This window comes from Sturnira hondurensis, unplaced genomic scaffold (genome assembly GCF_014824575.4).
Source record: "Sturnira hondurensis isolate 20B ecotype Veracruz unplaced genomic scaffold, ASM1482457v3 Scaffold0005279, whole genome shotgun sequence".
Lineage (NCBI taxonomy): Eukaryota > Metazoa > Chordata > Mammalia > Chiroptera > Phyllostomidae > Sturnira > Sturnira hondurensis.
The window spans coordinates 17,902,496-17,927,094 of NW_028077910.1; the positions used below are offsets into that span (position 1 = coordinate 17,902,496).

The 24,599-nt window shown below is 36.9% G+C and overlaps 1 protein-coding gene across 2 annotated transcripts; it reads left to right on the forward strand.

The window, feature by feature from the left end:
* The first annotated feature begins 5,305 nt into the window (after nucleotides 1–5,305).
* Nucleotides 5,306–24,599, forward strand: STRIT1 (small transmembrane regulator of ion transport 1). 2 transcript variants are annotated; one of them, XM_037046713.1, is made up of 3 exons: nucleotides 5,306–5,590; nucleotides 8,112–8,210; nucleotides 8,309–10,133. In XM_037046713.1, the coding sequence occupies exons 1-2, from the start codon at nucleotides 5,578–5,580 to the stop codon at nucleotides 8,204–8,206; spliced, it is 108 nt and encodes a 35-aa protein (XP_036902608.1). In that variant the 5' UTR covers nucleotides 5,306–5,577; the 3' UTR covers nucleotides 8,207–8,210; nucleotides 8,309–10,133. The 2 variants fall into 2 exon arrangements, with proteins under 2 accessions (XP_036902608.1, XP_036902607.1); XM_037046712.1 differs by lacking the exon at nucleotides 8,309–10,133 and adding an exon at nucleotides 24,358–24,599 and having other exon boundaries at nucleotides 5,317–5,590.

Below are 24,599 nucleotides of genomic sequence, written 5' to 3' on the forward strand. Positions count from 1 at the left end.
CTCCCAATCCTGTTCTGCCTCCCTTTTCTTCTGTGTCTTGGGGGTCAGGCAAGTATTCTCTAGAACTTTCTTGTTTCAAGACCTAACTTTAACAAATTAAAAAATTAGATATAATTTACATAGCATAAAATTCACTGCTTTAAAATGTGCAATTAAGTGGTTTTGGTGTACTTACAAGGCTGTACAACCATCACCAGTACCTAATTGCAGAACATTTTTATTGCTTCCCAAATAAACGATATCACTTATATTCCCCAAACCCTGAGCAACCACTAATCTATGTTGTCTGTATAGATTTGACTGTTTTGGACATTTCATATCAATTGAATCATACAATACAACATAGTTTCTTTCACTTAGCATAATATTTTCAAGTTTTAACCATGTTGTAGCATATACCACAACTTCATTTTTCTTTTATGGCTGAATAATTCCATTGTATGGGTCTACCACACTTAGTTTATCCATTCCCCAGTTTACAGACATTGGGATTGTTTCTGCTTTTTGAATATTATGAATAATGCTGCTATGGAGATTTGTGTATAGTTTGAACACCTATTTTCAATTAATTGGGTATACAGCACTTAACAATAGAATTGCCGGATCATAAGGTAATTCTATATTTCGAGAAACTGAAAAACTGTTTTTTAAAATAGCTGTGTCATTTTACATTCTTACTAATACTACATAAGGGGTTAATTTCTCCATATCTCTGTCAACACTTGTTATTGTCTGTCTTTATTATAGCCACCTTAGCAGTGGTGAAGTGGTATCTCATTGTGGTTTTGATTTGCATTTCCCAAGTGACTGATGATTTCAGTATATTTTCATGTGCTTGTTAGTCACTTGTATATTTTCTTTGGCTAAATATCTATTCAAATTTTTTACCCATTTTTGAATTGGGTTATTTGTCTTTTTATTGTAGATTTATATGTATATGTATATATATATATTCTTGATATATATATATATATATATATATTCTAGATACTACACCATTATTAGACATATGATTTGCCAATATTTTATTTTATTTTTTCCATTACCATTTATTCTCCTATAACCTTTTTCATTTTCACCCATGCCCCCCCACACATTACTTTCTTAATGATGTCCTTTAATGTAAACAACTTTTACATTTTGATCAAGGCCAATTTGTCTATTTTCTCTTTGAATGCTTGTAATTCAGGTATTATATTTAAAAAACCATTGCCTGATTTACCCCTATTTTTTCTTCTGATTTTATAATTTTCACTCTTACATTTAGGTCTTTGATGAATTTTCAGTTAATTTTTTTATGTGCTGTGAGGTAGGAGTTCACCTTCATTCTATTTTTTAGACATTAAAATTTTTTTAAAAGATTTTATTCATTTATCTTTAGAGGGGAAGAGAAGGAGAGAAGAAGAGAAACATCAATGTATGGCTGCCTCTCATGCGTCCCCTGGAACTGGCCTGAAACCCAGGCATGTGCCCTGACTGGGAATTGAACAGTGATCCTGTGGTTCGTAGGCCCGTGCGCGCTCAATCCACTGAGCTACACCAGCCAGGGCTCACCTTCATTCTTGCACATGGAAAACTAGTTGTCCCAGCATCATTAGTTGAAAAGTTTATTTTTCCCCAATATATTGCCTTGGCATCCCTGTTGAAAATCAGTTGATTATAAGTGAATGGGTTTATTTCTGGACTTTCAATTGTATTCCATTAATCTATATGTCTGTCCTTATGCCTACACCACGCATCCTCTATTACTATAGCTTTAGAGTAAGTTCTGAAGTCAGTAGGTGTGAGTCCTCCAACTCTGTTTTTCATCTTCAAGATTATTGATTATTTGGGATCCATTTCATTTCATATGAAAAAAGGCCATTGGTATTAAAAGAAAGGAGTGTATTAAATCTGTAGATTGCTTAGATTAGTATTGCCATCTTTGACAATACTAAGTGCTTCAATCTGTGAACACAGAATGTCTTACCATTTTTTATATCTTCTTCAATTTTCTTCAGAAATGTTTCATTAGTATTCAGTTGCAACTCGCATACATTTTTGGTTAAATTTATTCCTAGGTATTTTTGGTTGACATTTAATGCCATTTTTTTCTTAATTTAAATTTAAAACTGTTTATTGCTAGTGTGTAGAAATACAATTGATTTTGGTGTGTTGATTTTGTATCTTGAAATCTTGATGAAGATTTAGCTCTAAAGCCTGTTAGCTCTAACAGGCTTTTTTGGTGGATTCTTTAACATTTTCTATGTATAAGATTATGTTATCTACAAATAGAAATACAATGGTGCCTCAGTACTCATAGTTAGTTGGATCCCGTGAATGGCAAGCAGGCAACAACTGATGGAGCATTTTCTCTTGTGGGGTGGTGTCCGGACTCACGCAAGTTCTAGCAAGTGCCAAGTGTTGAAACATTTTTTTCTTGTTAAAATGTGGTAAGTGCCAGGTTTGATGAGTTCTTAACCCGACACGCACTGAAGTATGACTGTAGTCGAATTTCTTTTTTTCCCAGTTGGATATTTTTACTTCATTTTCTGCCTAAACCTCCCGGCTACAAATTTCAAAACAATATTGAATCGAAGCGTGAGCATGAACATCCTTGTGTTGTTCCTGATCTTAGGGGAGAAGCATCCATTCTTTTGCCATTCAGTACGTGTTAGCTGTGGGCTTTTATAGAGTCACTTAATGACAGTGAGGATGTTTCCTTTTATTATTCACTTTTGAGTGTTTTTTTTTTCTTGAAACGGTGTTGGAATTTTTCAAATGCTTTTTCCTGCATCTACTGAGATGATAATGTGGTTTTTGTTTTTTATTCTATTAATATGGTATATTATATTAATTGGTATTTAAATGTTGTGCTGACTTTGAATTCCTGGGATAAAGCCCATTTGGTCGTGGTGTATTATGCTTTTTATATGCTGCTGGATTTGGCTTGCTAGTTTAGTGTTTGCACCTACTGCACCTATATTCACCAGAAAGATTGGTCTGCAGTTTTCTTATGATACTTTCATTAGGTCTCGGAGTAGTACTAGTGTCATGGAATGAGCTGGGAGGTTTTTCTTCCTCTTCTATTTTTGGGAAGGGTTTTTGAAGTCTTATTAACTCTCTAAATGGGAGAATTTACCAGTGAAGGCATTGGTTCCAGAGTGTATCCTTGTGGGACATTCTTTGATTATGACTTCAATCTCTTTACTTGTTATAAGTCTATTCAATTTTTTAAATTTTGAACAGGTCAGTTTTGGTAGTTTATGTCTTTATAAGATTTTGCCCATTTAATATACTACATTCACGTCTATCTACTGCAACTACAGACATCGGTGGTTAAAAATAGTTGAAAAGTAGAGAATTTTGATTTATCTCGAATAAGGAGCCAAATTATTAAATTTTTTAGCTTAAGTAGCCTAGAAGAATTTAATATCATTTTGATATTAAGGGATTTGAGAGCTAAATCTTTCAAAAAATATGCAAAGTAGAAAGAAAATGTGCCTGAATGGTGTGCCTTAAGAGGAAAATTAGAAAATGGGTTTATGAGTTCAAAGTGAAACCAGTCTATTAATGAATAAAACATTTTCTCCTTAAGAATTATTATACAGCTTAAAAAAATTTACTGATAGGATACCAAGGAAATGAAATTCTAGATTGAACCCTTTTCTGAGATCTGAGCAATTCATGTTCATTGAATTAATTTCTTCCACTTCTCTATTTCTATAGAAAATTAAAAATAAAGTAAAATAAATGATGAATTATAAAGTAATCTCTTCTCAAAATCCAACTTGATAGCAATAATGTTAATAATAGTCCGTTTCATATCAAAAGAAAAAGCTTAAAATAATTGAAATGGCAATAAGTATTTAAAATAGAGAAGCATTTTATATTTTTATTTTCATTCATTTTAGACAAATTGTTTTATCCTCTATAAATGTATGTTTGTTGTTTAGAGAGTACCTCACTATTTCTTTTGAATCTCTCTCTCTCCCTCACTCTCTGTCTCTTTCTCTAACCCCCTACCCTTTGCCTTAAGAACAAGTGTTTATTTGAACCCATTTAGTTAAAAATTTCAGTATTTAAGTGGGATCAATCACCATTTTTTATTTTCCCTGTCTCTATCTTGTCTTCAGTTAACCTTTGTTCAATATATAATTGTTTAATATTGAAAAAACAATATCGTTCCTCACCAGGGATTTTACTGCACAGATATAGGCACAGTCTCTCTTCTTACCTGGTGTAGTCGAGCATTTTTGTTTGTTTGTTTCAATATTAAGTTGGAGGGATGAATTGAGAGAGATGATAAGTTGGCTTAAATGACATGTAATAAATTTACCAGATTAGAGGTAAAGATTAGAGGTAACTAACTTGTCAGTTTACCAGGCAGCACACTCTAATCTATAAGCAAATGACTTAATGTAGAAAATCAAATGTTCTCCTTACCTATGTATGGGGAGGCTTATCTTGAGGTCATATAACAGCAAGGAGTTCAGCAGGACTGAAGCATCCTTGCAAGTGGAAAGGTGGAGATAAGGCTTTTTAGGTGTCTTAACAAGGACTTCAGATTTTTATTCTCTAGGAGATGGAGAACCATCTCTAGAAGGATGGAGAACCATCATTTTTAGAGCTCTGTGGAAACGGCTTTGATCATGCCGCTCTTGTGTTCTGAAGGAGGACACCCTCAATCACACTTTGGCGTTTGGGGAAAGTTGCTCACAGGTTCATCTTGCAAAGCTTTTCCATCTAAACCTAAAAATTAAAGTTATTCCGATGAGAATCTAGACCATAGTCTAGGTCACGTTACATAATAAACCAGGTTGGACTCTAAAAAATGAAATGTCTTACTTTTATTGCTGATAAAAATAACAAGATTATGACTGCTTTCTGAAAATTCTAGGCAACACCACAGCCTTTTATTGTTTTAGCTTTGAGCACATTTATATTAAAATTTCTTTTTTTTACAATCATTCATTTGAAGGGGTGCCATTTAATTTGTTTTATCTTTTGCATCTTGTAATGTAGTAAAGAACTGTCTCTGGTTCATAGAGCTTTTTCATTTTGTTTTTATGGCATTTCTTCTGTGGGTGGGTATTGCTATCCTGATTTTAAAACTAAAGAAGCTGATGCCCAGGTTCAGCAATTTGGCCTTTGTGACAGAAACAGCAGAGATAGAAGTGGAGGCCAGATCCGACTTCAAAATCCTTTCTTTCCAATATATCACCCTCCCTCTTTGGTAGAATTTCTCTCTTGCAATGCCATTTTCCTTCTGTACACCCCTTCACTGAATGTGTTCTTCATGTGGTCTGAAGGCATTGGGTGAATGAAAAATCTGCGTGTGTCTGGGTTGGGATAATGCAGCCTATTTACTCACTGAGGCCATGTAGCCCCCTTTCCCTCCAGCCTAACAGGATAATAGGAGCCAGAGGAGCTCTGCTTTCCAACATCTTACATCACCCTGCAGACAATTGGCAGCCAGGAGAGGGGCAGCTGCTGCCCTCTTCAGATAATCTCTCTATTTAAAGGTCAAAGCGACGCTGGAAAACAATAACAAAGAGGTAAGCCTGGCTCTGACCAAACCACCCAACAACAGGAAGAATGGCTGAAAAAGGTAAGATTTAAGCATAAGACTCTCTTGGCAAAAAAAGACCCAGGCTTGTTGGTCTATTTTTACATTCCCCAGTATTTAGTGTTACTCAATTACTTTGATGAATGTGGTATTTCTGTTAAAGGAGTGTTAACCGTATATGTTAGTGTGACCACAAAAAGTGCACTAGGTGTGCAGTGTAAGGAACGTGTCTGTGCATTCTGAACAATATCAAAAGGATCCAACAAATGAGAGAGCTGAATTTGTTCACCTTTGTTTTGTAACATGAGTTAGAGGTCAGTTACTCTCTGGTGTTGTACTAGACTTAAGGTATGGTGGCATACCACACCGGAATTAAGGAGATTTAAAATAGCCACATGAGTTGGAGGAAGTCCTTCAACCTCTCTGAGCCTGTCTTCTAGTTCTAAAATGAAAATAAACAAAGTGGGCCTAGTCACCTCTAATATGCTTTGCATCTGAATTCCCTCTTTTTCTAGGTTTTAAATATTTTTTATATTTAAGAAAAATGATTAACACTAATCTGAGAAATGGGCTGAATACACTGTGTCCAAGAAACAGGTTTTAAATGCCTACAGGAATTGTTGCTTTTAACCCTGACCGCAATCTCGTGAGCTATGCAGCCTCACCATGTTTCCTTCTGCACAGATAAGGAAGCTGAAACATAGCAAAACTCTGTAACTTGCCTGCACTCACACACTTAGAAGGTGATGGTACCACCTTTTGAACTTGGACAGTCTTGTTCTGGAGCACAGTGACCTTAAGAAGACTTCTAGGTGTAACTACATACTTGAGCATGCTCAGGACTGGACCAAGGAAGAAGCAGTTTGAAAATGGTCTTATTTTAAAAGAGGCTTTGTGCTTATTTGTGCTATTAATGTAAGTGACATTTGCAAAGTTCCTATATGCTACTACTTCAAAACAATGGTATAGATTTTGGCAAAACTTAAAATGTTAGTGTTAAAAGAACACAAATGCACTTATACTTTGAATGTTAAAATACACAGTCAATTGTATTGGTTTATAAGGAATAATAAATAATGATACATATGTTTTAAGAATTTTTAATGCACGTTTTAGAACTGTGTAAAAATAAGCTTGTATACAATATTTTTAACACTAAATTAAAATATCTATTAATTTTTTTAGTCCTTTGAAATTGGGAAAAGAAACTACACCACATATATGAATAGCTCAAAAAAATTACTATTCTGTACTTCCACTCTCATGGTACCTTAATTCCTAAAAAGGCTTTCATCCAAATGAGAGTAAAGGGTATGTCATAATGTTCACTTTATCCTTAAAGCAATACCACACCGCAGGAAAAGAGAGGAGTTTTCATGTAGTGGTTAATGCTTTGCTCAAGGTCATGGGAAGGTGGAGAAAGGAGGAAAGCCTATTTAATTTTTGAGCATTAAGAGAGAGTCCAGCATTTCTGGAAACATAGATTTAAACTATTACTATGCATTTTCACTTCAGAAAATTTGCTTTGATAAGTATGTCTTCTAATTTTAGAAGTGTCTTTAGAAGTTTCCAGATGATTTTTATTTTACCAGTATTTAACAAGCTCCACATTTTAAAGTGGTGAGCATGGTAATAGAAATGCGATTGTTAAGACTATGTATTTCCTTTGTTAGTTGATGCCATAAGATCTAATTGTGTTTTTCAATTAAGGTTATATCTGAGTCCTTAACACATAATCTTAATTGCATATTTCTGTGCTGTTTTTGAATCCTTTTCAGTGACATGTGTGTGTTTGAAACAATAAGATTGAGATGCAGAGAATATTTTAAAAGAGATACTTTTAAGATTACTTTTTGCACATCAGGGTACAGATAGGAAACAAAGGAGGGATCATTATATAATGTCTTTTGTATGTGTTTTGGGTCAGTGTTGATTGCAATAGTGAGCAGTTAAAACACTCAAATTTCTCTTCTCTTGTTGAGAATGATTATATAAAATATAATGTTTTCCCCCTATGACAGTTAACAGTAAAGTTAGCTATCAAGGCCAAGAACAATTTCAATACCTCTCTCTGTCACGGTTGTTACTTAGTTCAGTAGGAATTGTGCCAGAGCCATTTTCTGTCTTGCATATGTGAACAGCTGCTCTCTGTACTAGTGAACACAGACATGAATGTGTGCCACCTACCCTAAACACACACACAGTGGTCAGAGTTTACAAAGCCCCTGCTCATATGTGACATCATTTGATCCATGCAACAGCTTCAGGAGGTAGATACCACAAGTTTCATTACCCAGATTTTACAAATAGGGAAGTTCAAGCTCAGAATAGCCCAAGGTCACATGACTGTAAAAGGAAGACCTATGATTGAACACAGGCCTTCTATTCCAAATACCCAGCTGAGTCACATGTACCTGTGGTAGAAAATGTAATAGTCATGTCTGGGTATGATGAGAGAGTGTATTTGTCCCTTAGTATTACCATATTTCTTTTATTCTCTTGATTCAGAAGATACAATGCCAAAATGACCTACTGAATCTGTTTTACTTTGTTCATTTTTAAGCAGAATCTACATCATCACAACTTCTGATTCCTGTTCTTCTCTTAATTGGATGGATTGTGGGCTGCATCATAATGGTTTATGTTGTCTTCTTTTAGAAAGGTAAAGTTCTTAATAATGACTATGTTTATTCATAAAGAGCATACATTAGTCCAGAAATACTCTTTTCTGTTTGACTAACAAAACATTTTATTATGCAGGCAAGAAGACTTCAGATTGGCATCATTCAGAAGAATTAAGGAAATTATAAACATGACAGATTATTAAATGTTTCTCTTGTAGATAACTGCAGTGTTTGACATCACTTTATAAACCTGGATTTGTAAACTGGTACTTTGGTGTAAGTAAGGATCTTTTCAGAAACTTGTTTAATTTGGGGCATAAATAAGAACTTTAATAAAATATGGATGATTTTTTCATCCATATTTCCTGGGAATAGGAAAAATGTTCTTAACTGTGACTAAAAATATAGAAGCAATAAGAATAAGTTTGGTAGATTCAGTTACAATAAAATTTTTTTGGCCACTTCAAATGAGCTAGAGATAAGAAAAGACAGACTGTGGAAAACAAAATGTAAATGTGAACTTGTCCCTTAACCACTCGCTCGGGATAAGGGAACAGTAATTAAAACTGCACCGCAGAACCATTGCTCACCTACTGGATGGGAGCAAAGTAAAGACATTGGACAATGTGTGTGTTGGTTAGGCTGTGGAGAAAGAAACTCTTATACTGTCTTTAGGAATTCAATATAGGCCACCATTTTAGGAGTGTTTGGTACTCAGTATCTACCAAAATTCCATATGTATTTAGCTTTTGACTATTTAGCTATCTCACTGTCTTTCTTCTAAGAATATTGTAATTTCCATAGAGACTCTGGTAAAAATACCAGATGGCATACATACAATTCGATTCACTGTGGCGTAATTTGTTATCACAAAAATCTAGGCATAAGCCGAATGTCCCTTAGTAGAGGTCTGACTGAAAAAACTATGGTCTGTCTACAAAAAGTGGTACTTAATGCAGCTGTGGAAAGGAATAAAGCAGGTCTCTGTATACTGATGTGACGTCATGTCCAGGTCAAAGTGCTAAGTAAAAAACACAAACAGGTACAGAACAGTGTATGCTGTCTTTTGTGTCAGAAAAGAGGAAGCTAGACCGGTAGGCACACATACCCATTTATATTAAAATACTGTAACCAAGAAACCACAGTAGAGGCTATCTCTAAGTGCACCTTATTTTTATAGTTTTCATTATTCAAATCATGTTAGTATACTATGAATTAAAAAGAAAGAAAAAGAAAAAAGTCATTCCCCCAACTTAAAACAAACGGAAACAAATAGATCTGATACTATCTCAAGTTTGTGGCATAACTGAACAAAGAAAAAAATTCTTTCAAGTGACCTTAAAACAGTATTTCTGACTGTACAATTCTCTCATGGGATAGAAATCTTAGCCATGCTCAGTAGTCTTTTTGTTAGAAGTAATATGGTATTTTTAGTTTGAAATTCATATCATCAGCAACAAGAAGTCAAGTAAATAGCAGGTAATCTTGCCTTTTGGACTGCAGATAGCAGTATGAACTCATAATTAATTTCCTTCTTCTAGAATTCAAAGTGTCTTAATGCCACCCACTGGAAAAGACTAATAAGGAGGAGCACCCTCGTACCTTCGTTGTGGTCTTTAAATCTCAGGGTCCACCCAGAGGATCCAGGGTCCCTGCCCTAGCTGGGAGCAGGAAATGTGCAAGATGATTCTGGGACATCCTCTTGTTCCAGAAATTAAAGAACCTATTAAAGACTTCTTTGGACAAAGCTGTGGTAGTTTCAACATCAAAAACTATAATGCTACAAAGGATCAAAATACATAAAATGTATAAATACCCATGACTGCATAATTGACTCCATAATGCTACAAAGGATCAAAATACATAAAATGTATAAATACCCATGACTCTGTAGTACAAAATGAAAATAAGTAAATAAAATCCTCAATGTTACATTTGGAGGTTGCTAAGGAAGCAATTAGTTACAGTAAAATTTGTAAGTAGATGTAAAGAATCTTGTTTTTCTTGAATAAACTACTTTCAGACAACTGAATAAATTTTGACACTTCTTCCCTATAGGAGTATTCTAGCTGAAATACATAGGAAAGATAATATAGAAAACTGTTAATTTGCAAACCTTAATGAAATAATTAATCTTGTCAACAATTATTAATGGGTGTTTGAACAACTAGGTTAATTGTCAATGGGGGAGTTTTATACTCGGCCCATCAATTTGATGAGAGCCGAACCCATTGATGACATCACCCAAAGTGGGATGAACAGCCAGTGTGAGCCTCTTGCTTGGGGAGGTTAGAAAATGCCCAATGCTCCCTGTGAAGTGTTCTTGCCAAAACAAGTGAACCCCGGTGAAACAAGTTTCTAGATATTTCTTCCAGGCTTCTCTAAACAAAATCGGAAGGACACCTTCAGCCAAGTCCACAGAGTTTAAAATTACAAAGGACACATAACCCAGTTTTTAACAACTACCTTGCATTAAGAAGTGAAATGGGGAATATGTTCCCCCGTTCCCTGGGCTTTTTATTTTGTTGATGGTTTCCTGTGTTGTGCAAAAGGTTTTTAGGTTGATGTAGTCCCATTAGTTTATTTTTCTGTTGTTTGCCTTGTCCAAGGAGGTATATCAGAAAAAATATTGACATGAGAAATGTCTGAGGTTTTATGGCCTAGATTTTCTTCTAGGCTTTTGTGGTTTCACAATACAATATAAAGATAATGTGTTATAGAATTGTACACTTAAAAACCTACATTATTTTATTAACTGTTACCCCAATAAATTCAAGAAAAGTAAAATACCGAGCTAGCACGAGGAAAAAGGACAAGTGGAATGGTGAGGGAAAGAGTGCTACAGAGTAAGAGATTTCAAAGGACAACAAACAAATGTGATGTCCGGACTAACTACTGAAACCACTTTTGTGTTTCTGGAATGGAGTTACAAAATTGACGTTAATTTTGTGCATTACAATAATAGTTGTCAATGGAAAAGAAAGGGCTCTTATCTGTTAGATACATACTGAAATATACTGATGAAATTATATAATGTCTAGAAATTGCCTTAAAGTTTCCCCCCAGAAAACAAACTAAAAAAATTAAGGGGATATGAAATAAGACAGGCAAAATGCAGATATTTGTTTAAACTAAGGGGTACTTCCACAAAAATTCATTATACTCTTTTTTTTTAAAGATTTTATTTATTTATTTATTTTTAGAGGGGAAGGAGAGAGGGAGAGAAACATCAATGTATGGTTGCCGTTTGTGCCTTCCGTGCTGGTAGTTAGCCTGCAAGGAACTGGCCTGCAACACAGGCATGTGCCCTGACTGGGAATCAAACTGCTATCGTCTGGTTCGCAGGCCCGCGCTCAAACCACTGAGCTACGCCAGCCAGGGCCCCACCATACTCTTTTTTCCACCCTTGTACATATTTAATAAATTTTGTAAGAAGTGAGTTTCTCTCTTCCTCCCAATGGCTCTGAGTTGCGAATTACAAAAATGCAAATAAATAAACACAGACTAAAATAACATGAAATAAAACCTAAAACTGTTTCTGAAGCTTCTCCCTGGAGATACTGATGGAGTAGGTGTGTCCTGGGCCGGGGACCTGCGGGGTCACGTGTTTCCCTGGGGATTCCCTGCACACTGAAATCGGGGAGCCCTAGTTTTAGAGTCAAGCTTCTCAGACCTCAGAGCATGTCCATGTCGCCTGGAGGACCTGTTAAAACACAGGTTATTGGGCTTCTCTCTCAGGGTTTCTGATTTAGGACGTCTGGGGTGAAGGCCTAAGACTTTCATTTCTAACATGGTTTCTGGTGAGGCTGCTGCTGACCCATGATCTATATTTGGAAAACCACTGTCCTTAAAGTATTATTGTCTGAATGTCTGTTTTCCCCCAAATGCATATGTTTAATACCCTAATCCCCCAAATATGATGTAGCCATATCAGGAAGAAGGGGGAATGTTAGGAGGTGAATTAGGTCCTGTGTCTGGAGCCTCCGTGAATGAGATCAATGTCCTTATAAAAGAGAGTGGGCAGAGCTCCCCAGCCGTTATTCTTGGGGAGGATACAACCAGAAGTCTGCCGCCTGGAAGAGGGTGTGCGCTAGAATCTGACCACACCGCACCCCGATCCTGGACTTACAGCCCCAGGACCAGGGGCAACAAATATTTGTTGTTTATAGGTGCCTGGTCTGTGGTATTTTGTTCTAGCAGTCTGAATGGACTAAGATAAAAAGGGACCTGATTTCTTCCTTAGAACTTCAGCATTCTTTTCTATTCTATTATCTGTTCACAGAAATTAATCTCTTTATTCAAAATATTAGAGAGAGCTTTGGCTTTATTCATTGATTTTTACATTTCAAATTTGGTTAAACATTTGATGAAGGATGCTTGAAAAGGTTTACTTAAAGCAGTATTTATAAAATTTTAACATGCAGTGTACACAAAATCAGGCTCAGTTATTTTCGTTAGTGACTTCACCTAGTTTTAGTTGTCTCCAGGCCTGAGGAGAACTAATTCACCTTGTTGCCAGTCAAAACCAGCTCTTTTGCTGTGTCGACAGAAAAGAATTTCAAGTGGCACATGCATGTAGTAGTTAAAACATGATGGGGAGATTTTATTGGGTTAAGAGAATTATACACCCTCAGGGATGTAGAGGGTAGGCAGGCTCTCACAGCAACTGCCACCAGATTGCTGATAGTCGTCCATATATTTTATTGGTTCTCGGTAAAGAACAAGGTGCCATTCATACCATCCAACCCAACTTTCTGATTTTTTTCTGGGTTTGAGTCAGGCCCTACACCCAACCGATGCCTTTCTTGAATGTACTGGGGTTCCATGTCCTTTATCTTATTAATCGCCTTTCCATTTTTCCTTGGGCTAGGCTCTGCCCCTCAGTGTGGTCACCCTGGCTCTCACCAACACCAAACAGAAACACCTTTCCCTGCACTATCTCGACTTCTATTGTTCATGTTGAAAAGTTTTGTTATTTTGTCTGGTTTCCACTCTGCAGGTACACAGCAGAGAAATTTCCCCTCCTCCTCCTTCTGGGAATCTGGTACCAGGCTGGCAGCACCCCAGGAAGGCTTTCCTGTCCACTTGGAGGCCTAAGTCTCCCCGGCAGCAGTCCCTGGGGTGTGAAGCTGTAGCGTCTCGGCTAAGCAGACAGGCTTATGCTCCCCATTTTATCAAACTCAAAGTCTAATTCCCTTGGCTCCCTCTGTTAATAATTAGCTAGCTAACTACAGGGACAACCTGACTAAGAGGACTGTTGGAGTTAGCTCCCACAAGCTTGTGAAAGCTGATGGTTAAATTTTCAGGAATTTTGTGTTACTTGACAATTCACTGGTAGCTTGAAATTGGCCATAATGGTTAATTTATACCACAAAAATTAACAAGTGTTACAAATTATAGCTTCTTCCCACTGGACAGCCAATTGTTAAACATTTGCCAGCGCACTCCTGATGTCACTCCTGTTGACTCACCTGATCCTTACATAGGCTTTTTAGAGCTTTAAGACCAGCTATTTTTTTCTTCTAAACTGTTTGAGTTAATTAAAGAAATGATCTTTCTATTTATTTGACCTCTTTTTGTGCCATAGACTTTGATGAGAAAGCCATGAATGCTGTAGATTTTCCAGATAAGACATTCACACAAAAATAAGATGCTATAATCAAGATGCTCTTTCCTGAAATCCATTGAAAAGACACCCCAGGTTAAGCGGCTCTCACTGTCGGAAGCCTTGAGACTTCTTCATAACTTGGCTCTGGTTTCACTTGGAGTTAAATGTGTCACCTCATATTTTAGCCTTCTTCCTAGCTAAAGATCGAGTTTGTCTATTACTTCTTTCTACCGAGACAAATTCAGCATCACCTGTCAGTATTCTGGCTTTGTTTACACATCAGGGTCATGGAATTTGTCTCTCACACAGGCAGAGTGAGGAAACAGCACCCTGATAACCTGCACCTTAGGTGTGTCAGAACAATGTCCTTCCTTAGTCTGGAGCATGTTTCTCTGCATGTACTGGTCCTTTTCTGTGGTTCTTTGACAATACAGGATCCCTTATTTCTTGTTCCAGTGTGTGCACAACGTTTCCCTGGAACACGAACCACCCCAGAGTTCCCATAAATCTTTACATTCTACCCCTGACAAAGACGTTCCTTATTTTAAGGGCTCAATATTCTTTTCTCTAGCACTTTAAAATGGCTGTAGCATTGATTTTTAAGCAGCCGTAGAAATGAATGTTTCTACAGTAAGTATTTTAATTCTGTTTCCACATCCAATCTGATCATTTTCTCGGAGAACCAGGAAATCTTAGTGCAGTGAAAAGGACAAAAGTTTGGGACGTCAGGCCATTTTATCCTAGCCTGGAAGTTCTTTGAGTCGTTAATTAACTTCTCTAACCTTAATTTTTCAATTGGGAAAGACAACTGATAATAATTTTATAGAATTGTTTTGAGGACTGTAATGTTTTCTAAATCTACCCGATCCAAATCAACTGAGTCATTTGTTATAAATACATATTCTCAAGCTTTTTTTCTGGAGGGCTCATTTCAATAGGCCTGGAGAAGGTTTATTAAACAAATCAGTTCTCTGGGTGATTTTTATTATCACAGAAGTTTAGAAAACACATATATTGATAACATGTGTATGTGTGTGTGTGTGTTTAGACATTGCTCTCTGATACGGATCGTTACTGATCTATGACAGCTTGTTTTGGTGGGTTCCAACCACTTCTCTGTTTATTACTGCAACAAAAATAGCACTTTATTATGTCTGTTATATAATATTCCAATATGCTTTTAAGTACATGAAATATAGTGATAGATAACAATATTTGGCCTCTAATATTTTCATCTATGTGAGTTTTATTTTCCCCAATAATCTGTAAGCTTTTTATGAGTGAATCCATTTCTCATCTTTCTGGCTCATAGATATAATTCAAAATAGACAACAATATGTATGTGTCAAGTAGGTTATTCATTATTTCCCCTTACCCTGTTCTTTTTTCGTCCCCTCACCATATTCTTGACTACACAATGTTGATGATATAACTTTGAACTTTAGAGATGTCACTGGAACAATTTAAGCTTGGTTGGAATTCTCAAAGAAGTGATTAGTAATCTGTGAACTACAGGTTCAGGTAGGTAATTCCATATAGATTTCACAAGATACAGAATCTGATTTGTTTTTAAATTAACAAAATCTCCAGCTAACATTCTATCAAAGTGCAGATATAATTATTTGAGAAGATTACGAGTTAACTGTTTCTTAATGTTTTTTCGCTGCCTGATGCCCAGCTTTTCATCACCACAACGCCCGCGCTCTATGCCCTTCCCCCACTCAAGGCATACACTTGTGTCAGAACTGAGAACTATTACTTTCTCTGTTCTCTGTATTAGGACATAAAATACACAAACATCCCGAAAAAAGGTTTTCATTACTCTGTACCTGGGAAAAAGAGATAAAGTCCAATTGAATTTGAAATAACTAAGGCTACTACTGCTCATGAGGTACTAAGCCTGCGAAGCTGAGAAAATTCTGTTGAGCATGGGACCCTAGGGGAGACATTCATGTGCACAGACAGAAGTGATGCTTTCAAATAAGATCCATCTGTAGATCTTGTGATAGTATAAATCTTGAATTCTCTTATTCTTGAAAAAATATTTCCTATTTCTATGTACTCGAAACCCTTATTTTTTTTGCTTATTGCTATTTCTCAGACAGCCCCTTCCCCCTTTTCTTTTCTTGGACAAACACAGAAGTTCCACTTAGAACATAAATATACATGAGCCTAGGATTTCTTCAGAGGAAAGAAAAGAACATAAGAATAATATCATGAGTTGGTAATTTCCCAGGGAATGAGATGCTTGAATGTTTCACTTTCATTACATTATCTTTCGAAAGTGATTTCTTGGTTTGCAAAAGGGAGATAGCCATGCAATTTCTTATAAATTGTCTGAACAAATCATGAGTGGGCACAGAGCTGAGGTTGTTTTGGAAGGTTGAGAGTACTCCAGGGTTTAAGACTTTGGCCATTATCCTCGCATTAAGTCCATTTGCAGTTACCTTGGACTGGGCACGTAGGCACTTACAAATTTACAATTCCAAATGACACAGATTATGTACCTGACCAAGGTCTTTCTTGGAGCCTGTGCCTGTGAATATTAAAGGAAATAAGATATCGATTGGAATCTTGATGTTGAAAGAAACAGGGTCATGGAGAAACCAGTTTTGAGTTGCTATACATTACCTGCTGTGTAAAACTGGCCCAGAAGTGAAGGGAAAATAGAAATAGGCTTTTTATTGATTTGCATATTGATATGCTCCAAGTCACTAAGCCAGAGCCTTATACATTTTCTCTCATCCCTATCATGTGAAAGTATACTCAGGAGAGAATGCATTTTAAGTTAGAAAATGCAATCCTGTAGTCTAATAAGCATGATGATTTCATTAGGATATTGCAGGCATTGGGCACATCCCTCTTCGGTCCGGCTAAAGGTAGATACTTGCCTTCGAGCCTGACGATAGATGGCTAGGCTGCTTCAGAGTCGAAGTACGGTCACCTCTTCAAGCATGCAGTCAGATTCACCCAGTTCTGTTTTTCCTTTTGCCTTTTGCTCTTCTCTTTTTATTTAATATTCTCTCTATGGTATCCATGACCAACCCTTTTTTTTTTCTGGTCACAGTAGCCTACGGGGAGTCATAGGATCAGGTTTATATCATGAAGTTAGACATTCCTGCCGCATGTCTCCCTCTTGATGAGTAACCCGGAGGGTCTCATGTGGACTTATACATATGTCTGTTCCTTCAAGTTACCACTTTCCTCTGCGGGACCCAGAAGTTTATCCCAGGCACTGTGGACCATGCCTGTTCCTCCCCATCTCTCCCATTCCAGCCCTTTTGGGGCTTGTACAATGGTCTATGGTCAAGTTGCTTATTTGTGAAGTACTAAAACAGTGTTGGCTATGATGCAATGTACCTCAGAGCTGAATTAGACATTTAAAAAAATTTTATGCTCGGCTTCCCCTCTTTTCTCAAGGACCCAGACGAACATCCAGGACAGGGCCAGACAGACTGAAGTGTCCTCTGTCTCACTGAATTCACAATCATTGTCAAAACCCTGAAGGCTGCCTTCTTTCCCGACAAAGATGAGCTCTCCCAGGAGGCTCCTCAGGTTTACAAAAGCAGGCTTTAGTCTAGGTGCCCCTCAGGAGCCCAAACACGCCGGATCTCACTACATACTGCGTTCTCAGAGTCCTTTGGGGCAAAAAAAAGTGGGGTCAGTGGTAATTTAAAACAAAATACTAGTCTCGGCCCACCAAATTAATTTCAAAATCAGTGGATTGATCAGTAGTTTGAAGAGCACTACTTTAGAATTCACTTTTTTAAACATTCCCATCTCTGACCACGTATGCCTCCATGTACACACATACGCACACAGGTAGAGTTCTTTGTTTTTCCCAAGTGAGATCTTTTTCCCTTTATATTGTCCCCTAGGTGGTAAGTTCTTTCAAAGTAGAATGTATAAAATGTAGAATTCACTAGCTATGACAGGATGATGTCCAATAGATATGTAAGGAATGAATGAATGAATAAGTGAATGAATGCCTGAATGTCACCTTCAACCAAATAGCCACATGAGATACACCCCCTGTGTGAAGCTCTTAGTATAGTATTTAGCGCTTACTAAATGCTCAACTAATTTAAGAGATCATTTTAGTCATTATTAATATCACAATATTCCTTATTACTTCTTACACACTTTCTTATGCGTTCTACCCAACAACGTTGTACAGTAGGTGTTACTGTCATTCCCACGCTGCGCATATGGGAACTGGAGTAGAGATGTTAAAACTCATTCATGGTTATGACGTTAGTGATTGGTACAACCAAAAATTGAACGCATGTGTTTTGATTCCAAATTACAAATTATTTTTCAACTGTACTCTGTGATCAACAAATTCCAAGATCTACCCTCAACTATCCTGTGAGACATTGTACATCAAATTTCAGGGGAGAGAAATCTTCAACCTCTGTGTAAAAGATTGATGACGGCATTTGTTTCTTCGGGCAACACTTAGTTTTCATGCTTCTTGGTTTCCACAATTAAGTCCTGTAAGATCTCTTGACATAGTCTCTTGACATAAAGGGATCTTTATATCATGGATCTTTAGGTTCTTAGTGAGGTATATCTGGGCTGCCTGCTTTTGTTTCTAGCTCTAAGCCATCTTTGCACATTCTGTTTGGAAAAGAACTACTCTTGGCCCTAAAATACTCCACCCCCCTTCTTAACACCTTCATTTATACAACTACCTCCTTCCAGATTTTAAATTTTGTCTCAATGTGAACCTCCTCCAAGAAGCGAAGGGACATAAAACATTAAATCTTTCTCTATATGGTATGGAACTTGAATCTTTCTCTGCAGGTATGGAACTTGAATTGAGAGTTTTCATGTTGTAAGTACTGAACAGAGATATTCACACAGGTGCTTGGAAGTAAAACTATATTTCCTAGATATCAAGGGTTTTTAGATGCTTGCAGTTCTTGCTAATAACAATAACATGTGAGGAAGACACTATCATTAAACAATATATATGTAATAAACCTCTTTCCCTGAAAATTCCCAATATAGAATGAAGTAAAAAGCTTAGATTTCATTCACCTATCTTCAATTCTACTCCCTCCCTTGGAGGTAATTACTAATTACCCTTAGTAATTTAGTGGGTATCAACCTAAAATCATTTTAATGCATTTACAAAAGAGTTTATATGTTATAGTTATAAAAACTTTTTTGTCTCTACTGGTTCAATATTATTATTACTATTTGGGCTTTACTTATTTGCAATTACTTCATAGCTTTTTAAAATTAAATGATTTTTTATTTTTTAATTACAGTTGGCAAGCAATATTATATTATTTTCAGGTGTATAACCCAGTGATTAGACATTATATAACTTATTAAGTGATCATTCCCATAATCTAGTACCCACGTGACTCCATACATAGTTATTAGAATATTATTGACTGCACTTGACATCCCTCATGCCTATTCTGTAGTAACTACCAATTTGTACCTCTTAATCCCTTCACTTTTTCCACCCATTTCTCCACCCTTCTCCCATCTTCCAAAATCCCAGTCACCCAACTCCCCTCCCCTCTGGCAACCACCAGGTCCCTCTTTGTGTCTGAGTCTCTTCCAGTTTTGTTTCTTTCATTCTTTAGATTCCTCATATCAGTGAAATCATACAATATGTCTCTCTCCGATTAATTTTAGTAGTGCTTTCTGATGCTGCATTATCTCGCTAGGTTCCCCTGAAAGGTAGGTGCATCCGGATGTGTGAAATGAGACTCATGAAAACAAACTCGCCCCCATTCTCACAGCTGGTCACCAGCTCTGCAGAACTTCGATTCCTGGCCCAGGGCTCTGAAGCACATGGCAGGTACCGTTCTAAGCAGTTTGCGTGTGTTAGCTCATTGAATCTTCATGATGACCCTCTGAGTAGGTGTGACTGTTATGTATGTGTGAAGATGAGGAACAGGTTTAGTGAACTTGAACTCAGCCAGTCTCCTTTAGTGAACTTGAACTCAGGCAGTCTCCTTTTGAGCCTGAAGATTATTACTGTTATGTTGTACAGTCTTTCTGCTACAACACACGCCATCTCACAGTGCATGTTTTTCAAGCCCGATGAACAGAGCGAGGGCAGTGCGTATTTTTTGAGCCTGATGAACAGTACTCCTACAGTAAATGATTTAGGTCTAATTTACGCTGTTGCCCACATCTATAGTGCTTACATTTTTATATCCCATCGCCACATATATTCACATCGCTAAAGCTCTCTGAACTGCTCTGCTTGGTGGGAAACGCTCATTAGTCCTCCTCCTCCTCCTCCTGCTTCTTCATCTTCTTGGACCGGAGGCCGAGGCTGATGTATTTATTTTCCTGCCAATCTTGATTGCATATCCACTGAAGAAGCTATACAGTAAAGGCAATGTGGGAGCTCTGAAAGCGTGACGGGTTTGTCTGGTACGTGGCTCTAGAAAGTGCTGACCGAAAATGTTTTCAAGTTTAGGAACGTTGCTTCACCGTCCTGGGATTTATATATAATGCAAAAAACACCCTCAGAAGTTACCCTTTAGAAGACTGGTCTTGAAATATAAAAAAAAGCCACTCTATATTAAAGTTCACTTTAGATAAAAGAGGAAAAATAAAACTGGACATTTCAGTGGTGACTACCATCCAGAAATCCAAAGAGGTTTAAATATAATAACTTCAGTGACAACTCATTAATCTTTGTAACTTTCTGGCCTCAGATAGTGACAAGGAAAACTTCTGAGAAAAAAAGTGGTGTGTCGTGCCACCATGCCAGGGAATGGAAGTGAAGGGGAGTTAAAGCGGAAAGCCAGGCTTTGTGATGCATTATCTCAAGGAAAGCAGACCCAGGGTCAAGTGTGGGCAGAGCTCAGTGTTACATTTTGAAGCCATAGCTGAGTTTTCTTTGATGTCATATTAAGAAATTTAGCTACTGAGAAGCATTGAAACTCACTGCCTGAAGTAATTCTGCTTAACCGTTATGGAATTTTTTTTAAAGGAGAAAGCCATATCCCAGGTAGTAAATGCATTAATGCCCTGCTGATTAATCATCTTAGACTAAAGTAACAGTAAAAGAAAAGTCTGACTCAGTATTTGGCCCTGGAAAATCTGTTGGAATTCTTCTGTCCTTGGGACAGATGGTGCACGAGCTGGTGACTGTCTACAGGAGAAGGACTCGCAGGGTGATGAAAACAAGCCTGGTGATCCCCCGACATAGCTGCCTTGTTGCGTCATTCCCGACAAACCTGCTCAGTGCACTCTACTTTTTTTCATGTCTGGTTCGTTCATCACTGATACAAGAACGTAACAAGGGTTCTTTGTTTTCCTAGCAAATTGGTAATGATTTCTTTTTTTAACAACCAGACCACAGACCTGTGTAGTATGCGTTATCTCAGCAAAGAAGTGTCTAAAACCACATTGTTGTTTGGTGTTGCCTAGTTAGAGATTGGTATTTCTCAAATCAGTGTACTCTGTTGGCAAAGGTTGAACCTCACACCACCTTCTAACCCACCTCTCTGCATCCTTCCAAATATTAGTTATTCCTTTCCAGTAATTCATTATCTTTACCGCCTCACTCAGTTCTATCGGAAGAAATTTTAATCATTTAGTAGAGAAAAAGGCTCTGTGTGTGCGTGTGAGTTGAAAAATAAATTGGACAGTTTTACTTTCTTTTACAACTATTTCAAGTCTCTGGGTATTTCTCAACTCAGCTAGTTCTCAAAATTTGGTCCCTGGAAGAGTTGCATCAGTATCACCTAGAAACATGTTAGAAACGTTGGAGGAGGGGAGAGCACTGGTGTTTTAATAAGTCCTCTAGGCAATTCTGATGTGCGAGTGCTCGCGTTTGAGAAACACCGTCTCCAACCCGCCTCTTTACCTTTTCCCTGAAATACCATCTCAACTTGGGCGTCTGTCAATCAACAATCCAACACAGTGTGTTTCTGAAGATCTGTGACTTTTTTTTAAAGTAAAGATTACAGAAGAATTTTTGTTCTCTTTCTGAGTCTGGCTCTAATTTAATTGTGGTGAATGACATGTTGGCACATTCATTGATAATTCAGGGATTGAAAACCCACAGGCTTTAGTGACAGCCAGGTAGCAAAAATGAGAGATGCAAAACCAATGCAAGAAATTAGAGAATAGTAACAATTGTGTGAACAAATGGAGAGTGAAATTTATATTAAAAGAATATTGCCCGCTGAAAGAGAACATGTTTGTCTACAACCTTTACTGTAGTCAATAAAACTTAAAAAAATCTGTTACGAGCCCTGGCTGCTGTAGCTCAGTGGATTGAGCATGGGCCTGTGAAGCAAAAGATCAATGTTCAATTCCCAGTCAGGGCACATGCCTGGGTTGCAGGCCAGTTCCCAGCAGGGGACACACGAGAAGCAACCATACATTGATATTTCTCTCCCTCTCTCCTTCCCTTCTTTTCTAAAGATAAATTAAATTAAAAAAATCTGTTACAAGTCTATTCTCAAGAAAAGGATGTGTAAATGGTGACTTTAATTCTGATTGCTGTTGGAATTACATATTTGTAGATATATATAAACTTGAGCGTGTAAAAGAAAGTAAAAATGTATTGTACAGCCTGATTGAGTAGCTCAGTTGGTTAGTGTTGTTCTGATATGCCAAGGTTGTAGGTTCAATCCCCTGTCAAGGTACATAGAAGAACCAACCAATGAATGTATAAATAAGTGGAGAAACAAATCAAAGGCTTTCTCTCTTTCCCTTTCTTTCTCTTTCTAAAATCAACAAATAAAAATTCAAAAAATGTGTAGTGCAGTAAAATTCTTTGCTTTGAGCTAGACTCTAGGAAATCAAAGTGAGGTATATAAGAAGGTTAAAAGACTTACACAGGCTTTCAGATCTTTCCACAATGATTTGCCTTTATTTCCTCATTTGATTTCACTTAGCACTGAGTTAAGAAATATATGCACGAACAAATCCAAGACAGCTGCCACTTGAAATCAAAGTATGGAGAGGCAGCGAAACTAGCATAAAATATACTTTTTTTTGATCCAAAATCACAGGACTCTTGCTTGGCTTTGGGGCAAAAAAAAGTTGTAAGTAGAAAAAACACAATAAAAATAAACTATTAAAAAATAAAGATGAAATGGAAGCCTGTATGGACCTTTAGCGTTCCTCACCCAACCTTGTCCATTCCAAGTAACCCTCCTTTAGAAGAGGCCAAATGAATGCAGACAAAACTCACCACTTCTGATACCTGAGTATAATCTGCTTGATACTGCGTGAACCAATCAACGCTCCACTGTTATCTTAACTCAGTACTTTATAGACAGCAGAGCTGCAAGAAGCAAATCCAGAGTCATATTGAAAGACCTCCCTGAAGTTCAGACCAAACGAACGAAACATCAAAAACCAAATTTTCTTGAGCGCGTCAGCATTACCTGCCTATTGATTTTATTGATAAAAAATCTCTAGACAATTAAAATTGGATACAACATGTTTCTTGTAGTTGTCTTAGAACATTTCAAACACCCTCAACGGCAGATAAAACTTATTGTAATAACAATTAAAGCAAAAAGATTTAAAATATTATACCACTTACATAAAACCACCATGAAAAAGATATGTCTTCATTGCAGCTAATATTTTGTTCTTGATGTTGTCTATAGCTTTAACTGTTTTGATATCTTTTAAGTTCTAATATTATAAATTTGATAGTTGATAAGGGGTTGTAATGCTCTTACTAGAAATTAAGGTAAAAGAACACCAAATCAAACTAGCCAAAGATTTGAATGACCCACATATTGAATCTTGCTCCAAACACAGTATTAGAATTATTTTCCTTTGGACAGTCAAACCAAGACACTTGCCATCAGGCTGAAATTCCTATTAATAGTTAAATTTATTAACATATAAAAATTTTGCACCCAATTCCAAGCATGTAGGACAAGGCCTAAAAATTAGTGAGTGCTCAATTTAAAAGATATTTATTAATTTGTCAATTAGCTATATTTTTTGCTTCATCATTCATACACTTTATTTTCTGAAGGTGAGTTTAAGTCTCAAAATACTATGAACCATTCAGTTGAAAAGTTGTTTTACTGTGATTATAAAATCAATTGCCCAAATATCAGGATATGTTAATCTGTTCTACTAGCACTATTAAAAATGTATGCATAAAAAAGTTGTAACTAAAGCAAGTGTTACTGATTTCTTCATCAAACAAAGGTTTAGAAAAGGAAATGTCATTTCTGTTTTTTTTCCTTCCAAGAGAAGACCTTGGCTTTCTGGTTAGCCAATACTTCCCCTCTCCTTCACCTCAAGATCAGATAAATAGACATGTATTTATCCTTAGCTAGTGAATATATTTGTTTCATTGGGTCCTGGAAACAGTACTATTAAACTAAATAAAATTTAGATGTAAGTTCTCTTTTATTGTTTTCCATATAACAAAGTCATCTATATGTTTTAAATTCATGTATGTTCTCATGACTGAAATTCTCTATATCCTGGGACTTTCAAAGATGCCGTAGATACTGTTCTGAAAGTTTGCCTAAGAAACTGGTCAATTGTAGAGCCTAAATCTGAACCATTCATTTCTGAAACATGTCCTTCTTCCTCCATCGTCCTTTCAGCTACATCATGGGGTCTAAACCCCGTGCCTGCGGGGTCCAGGTGAGAGAAGAGTGAAGCCGGTCGGGTCGGGGAGAAACTAAGGATCTGGAAACAAATGCCCCTCTGAAGCAGAAAGCTGCTACTCACCTGGAGCAAGATTTTGGGTTGTGAAAATTTAAGACTAATCTGATCTGATCTTCCAATGTTTCAGGAGATTCTGAAAACTTCTACTTTTAAATGTCAAATATATGTATTGAAAATG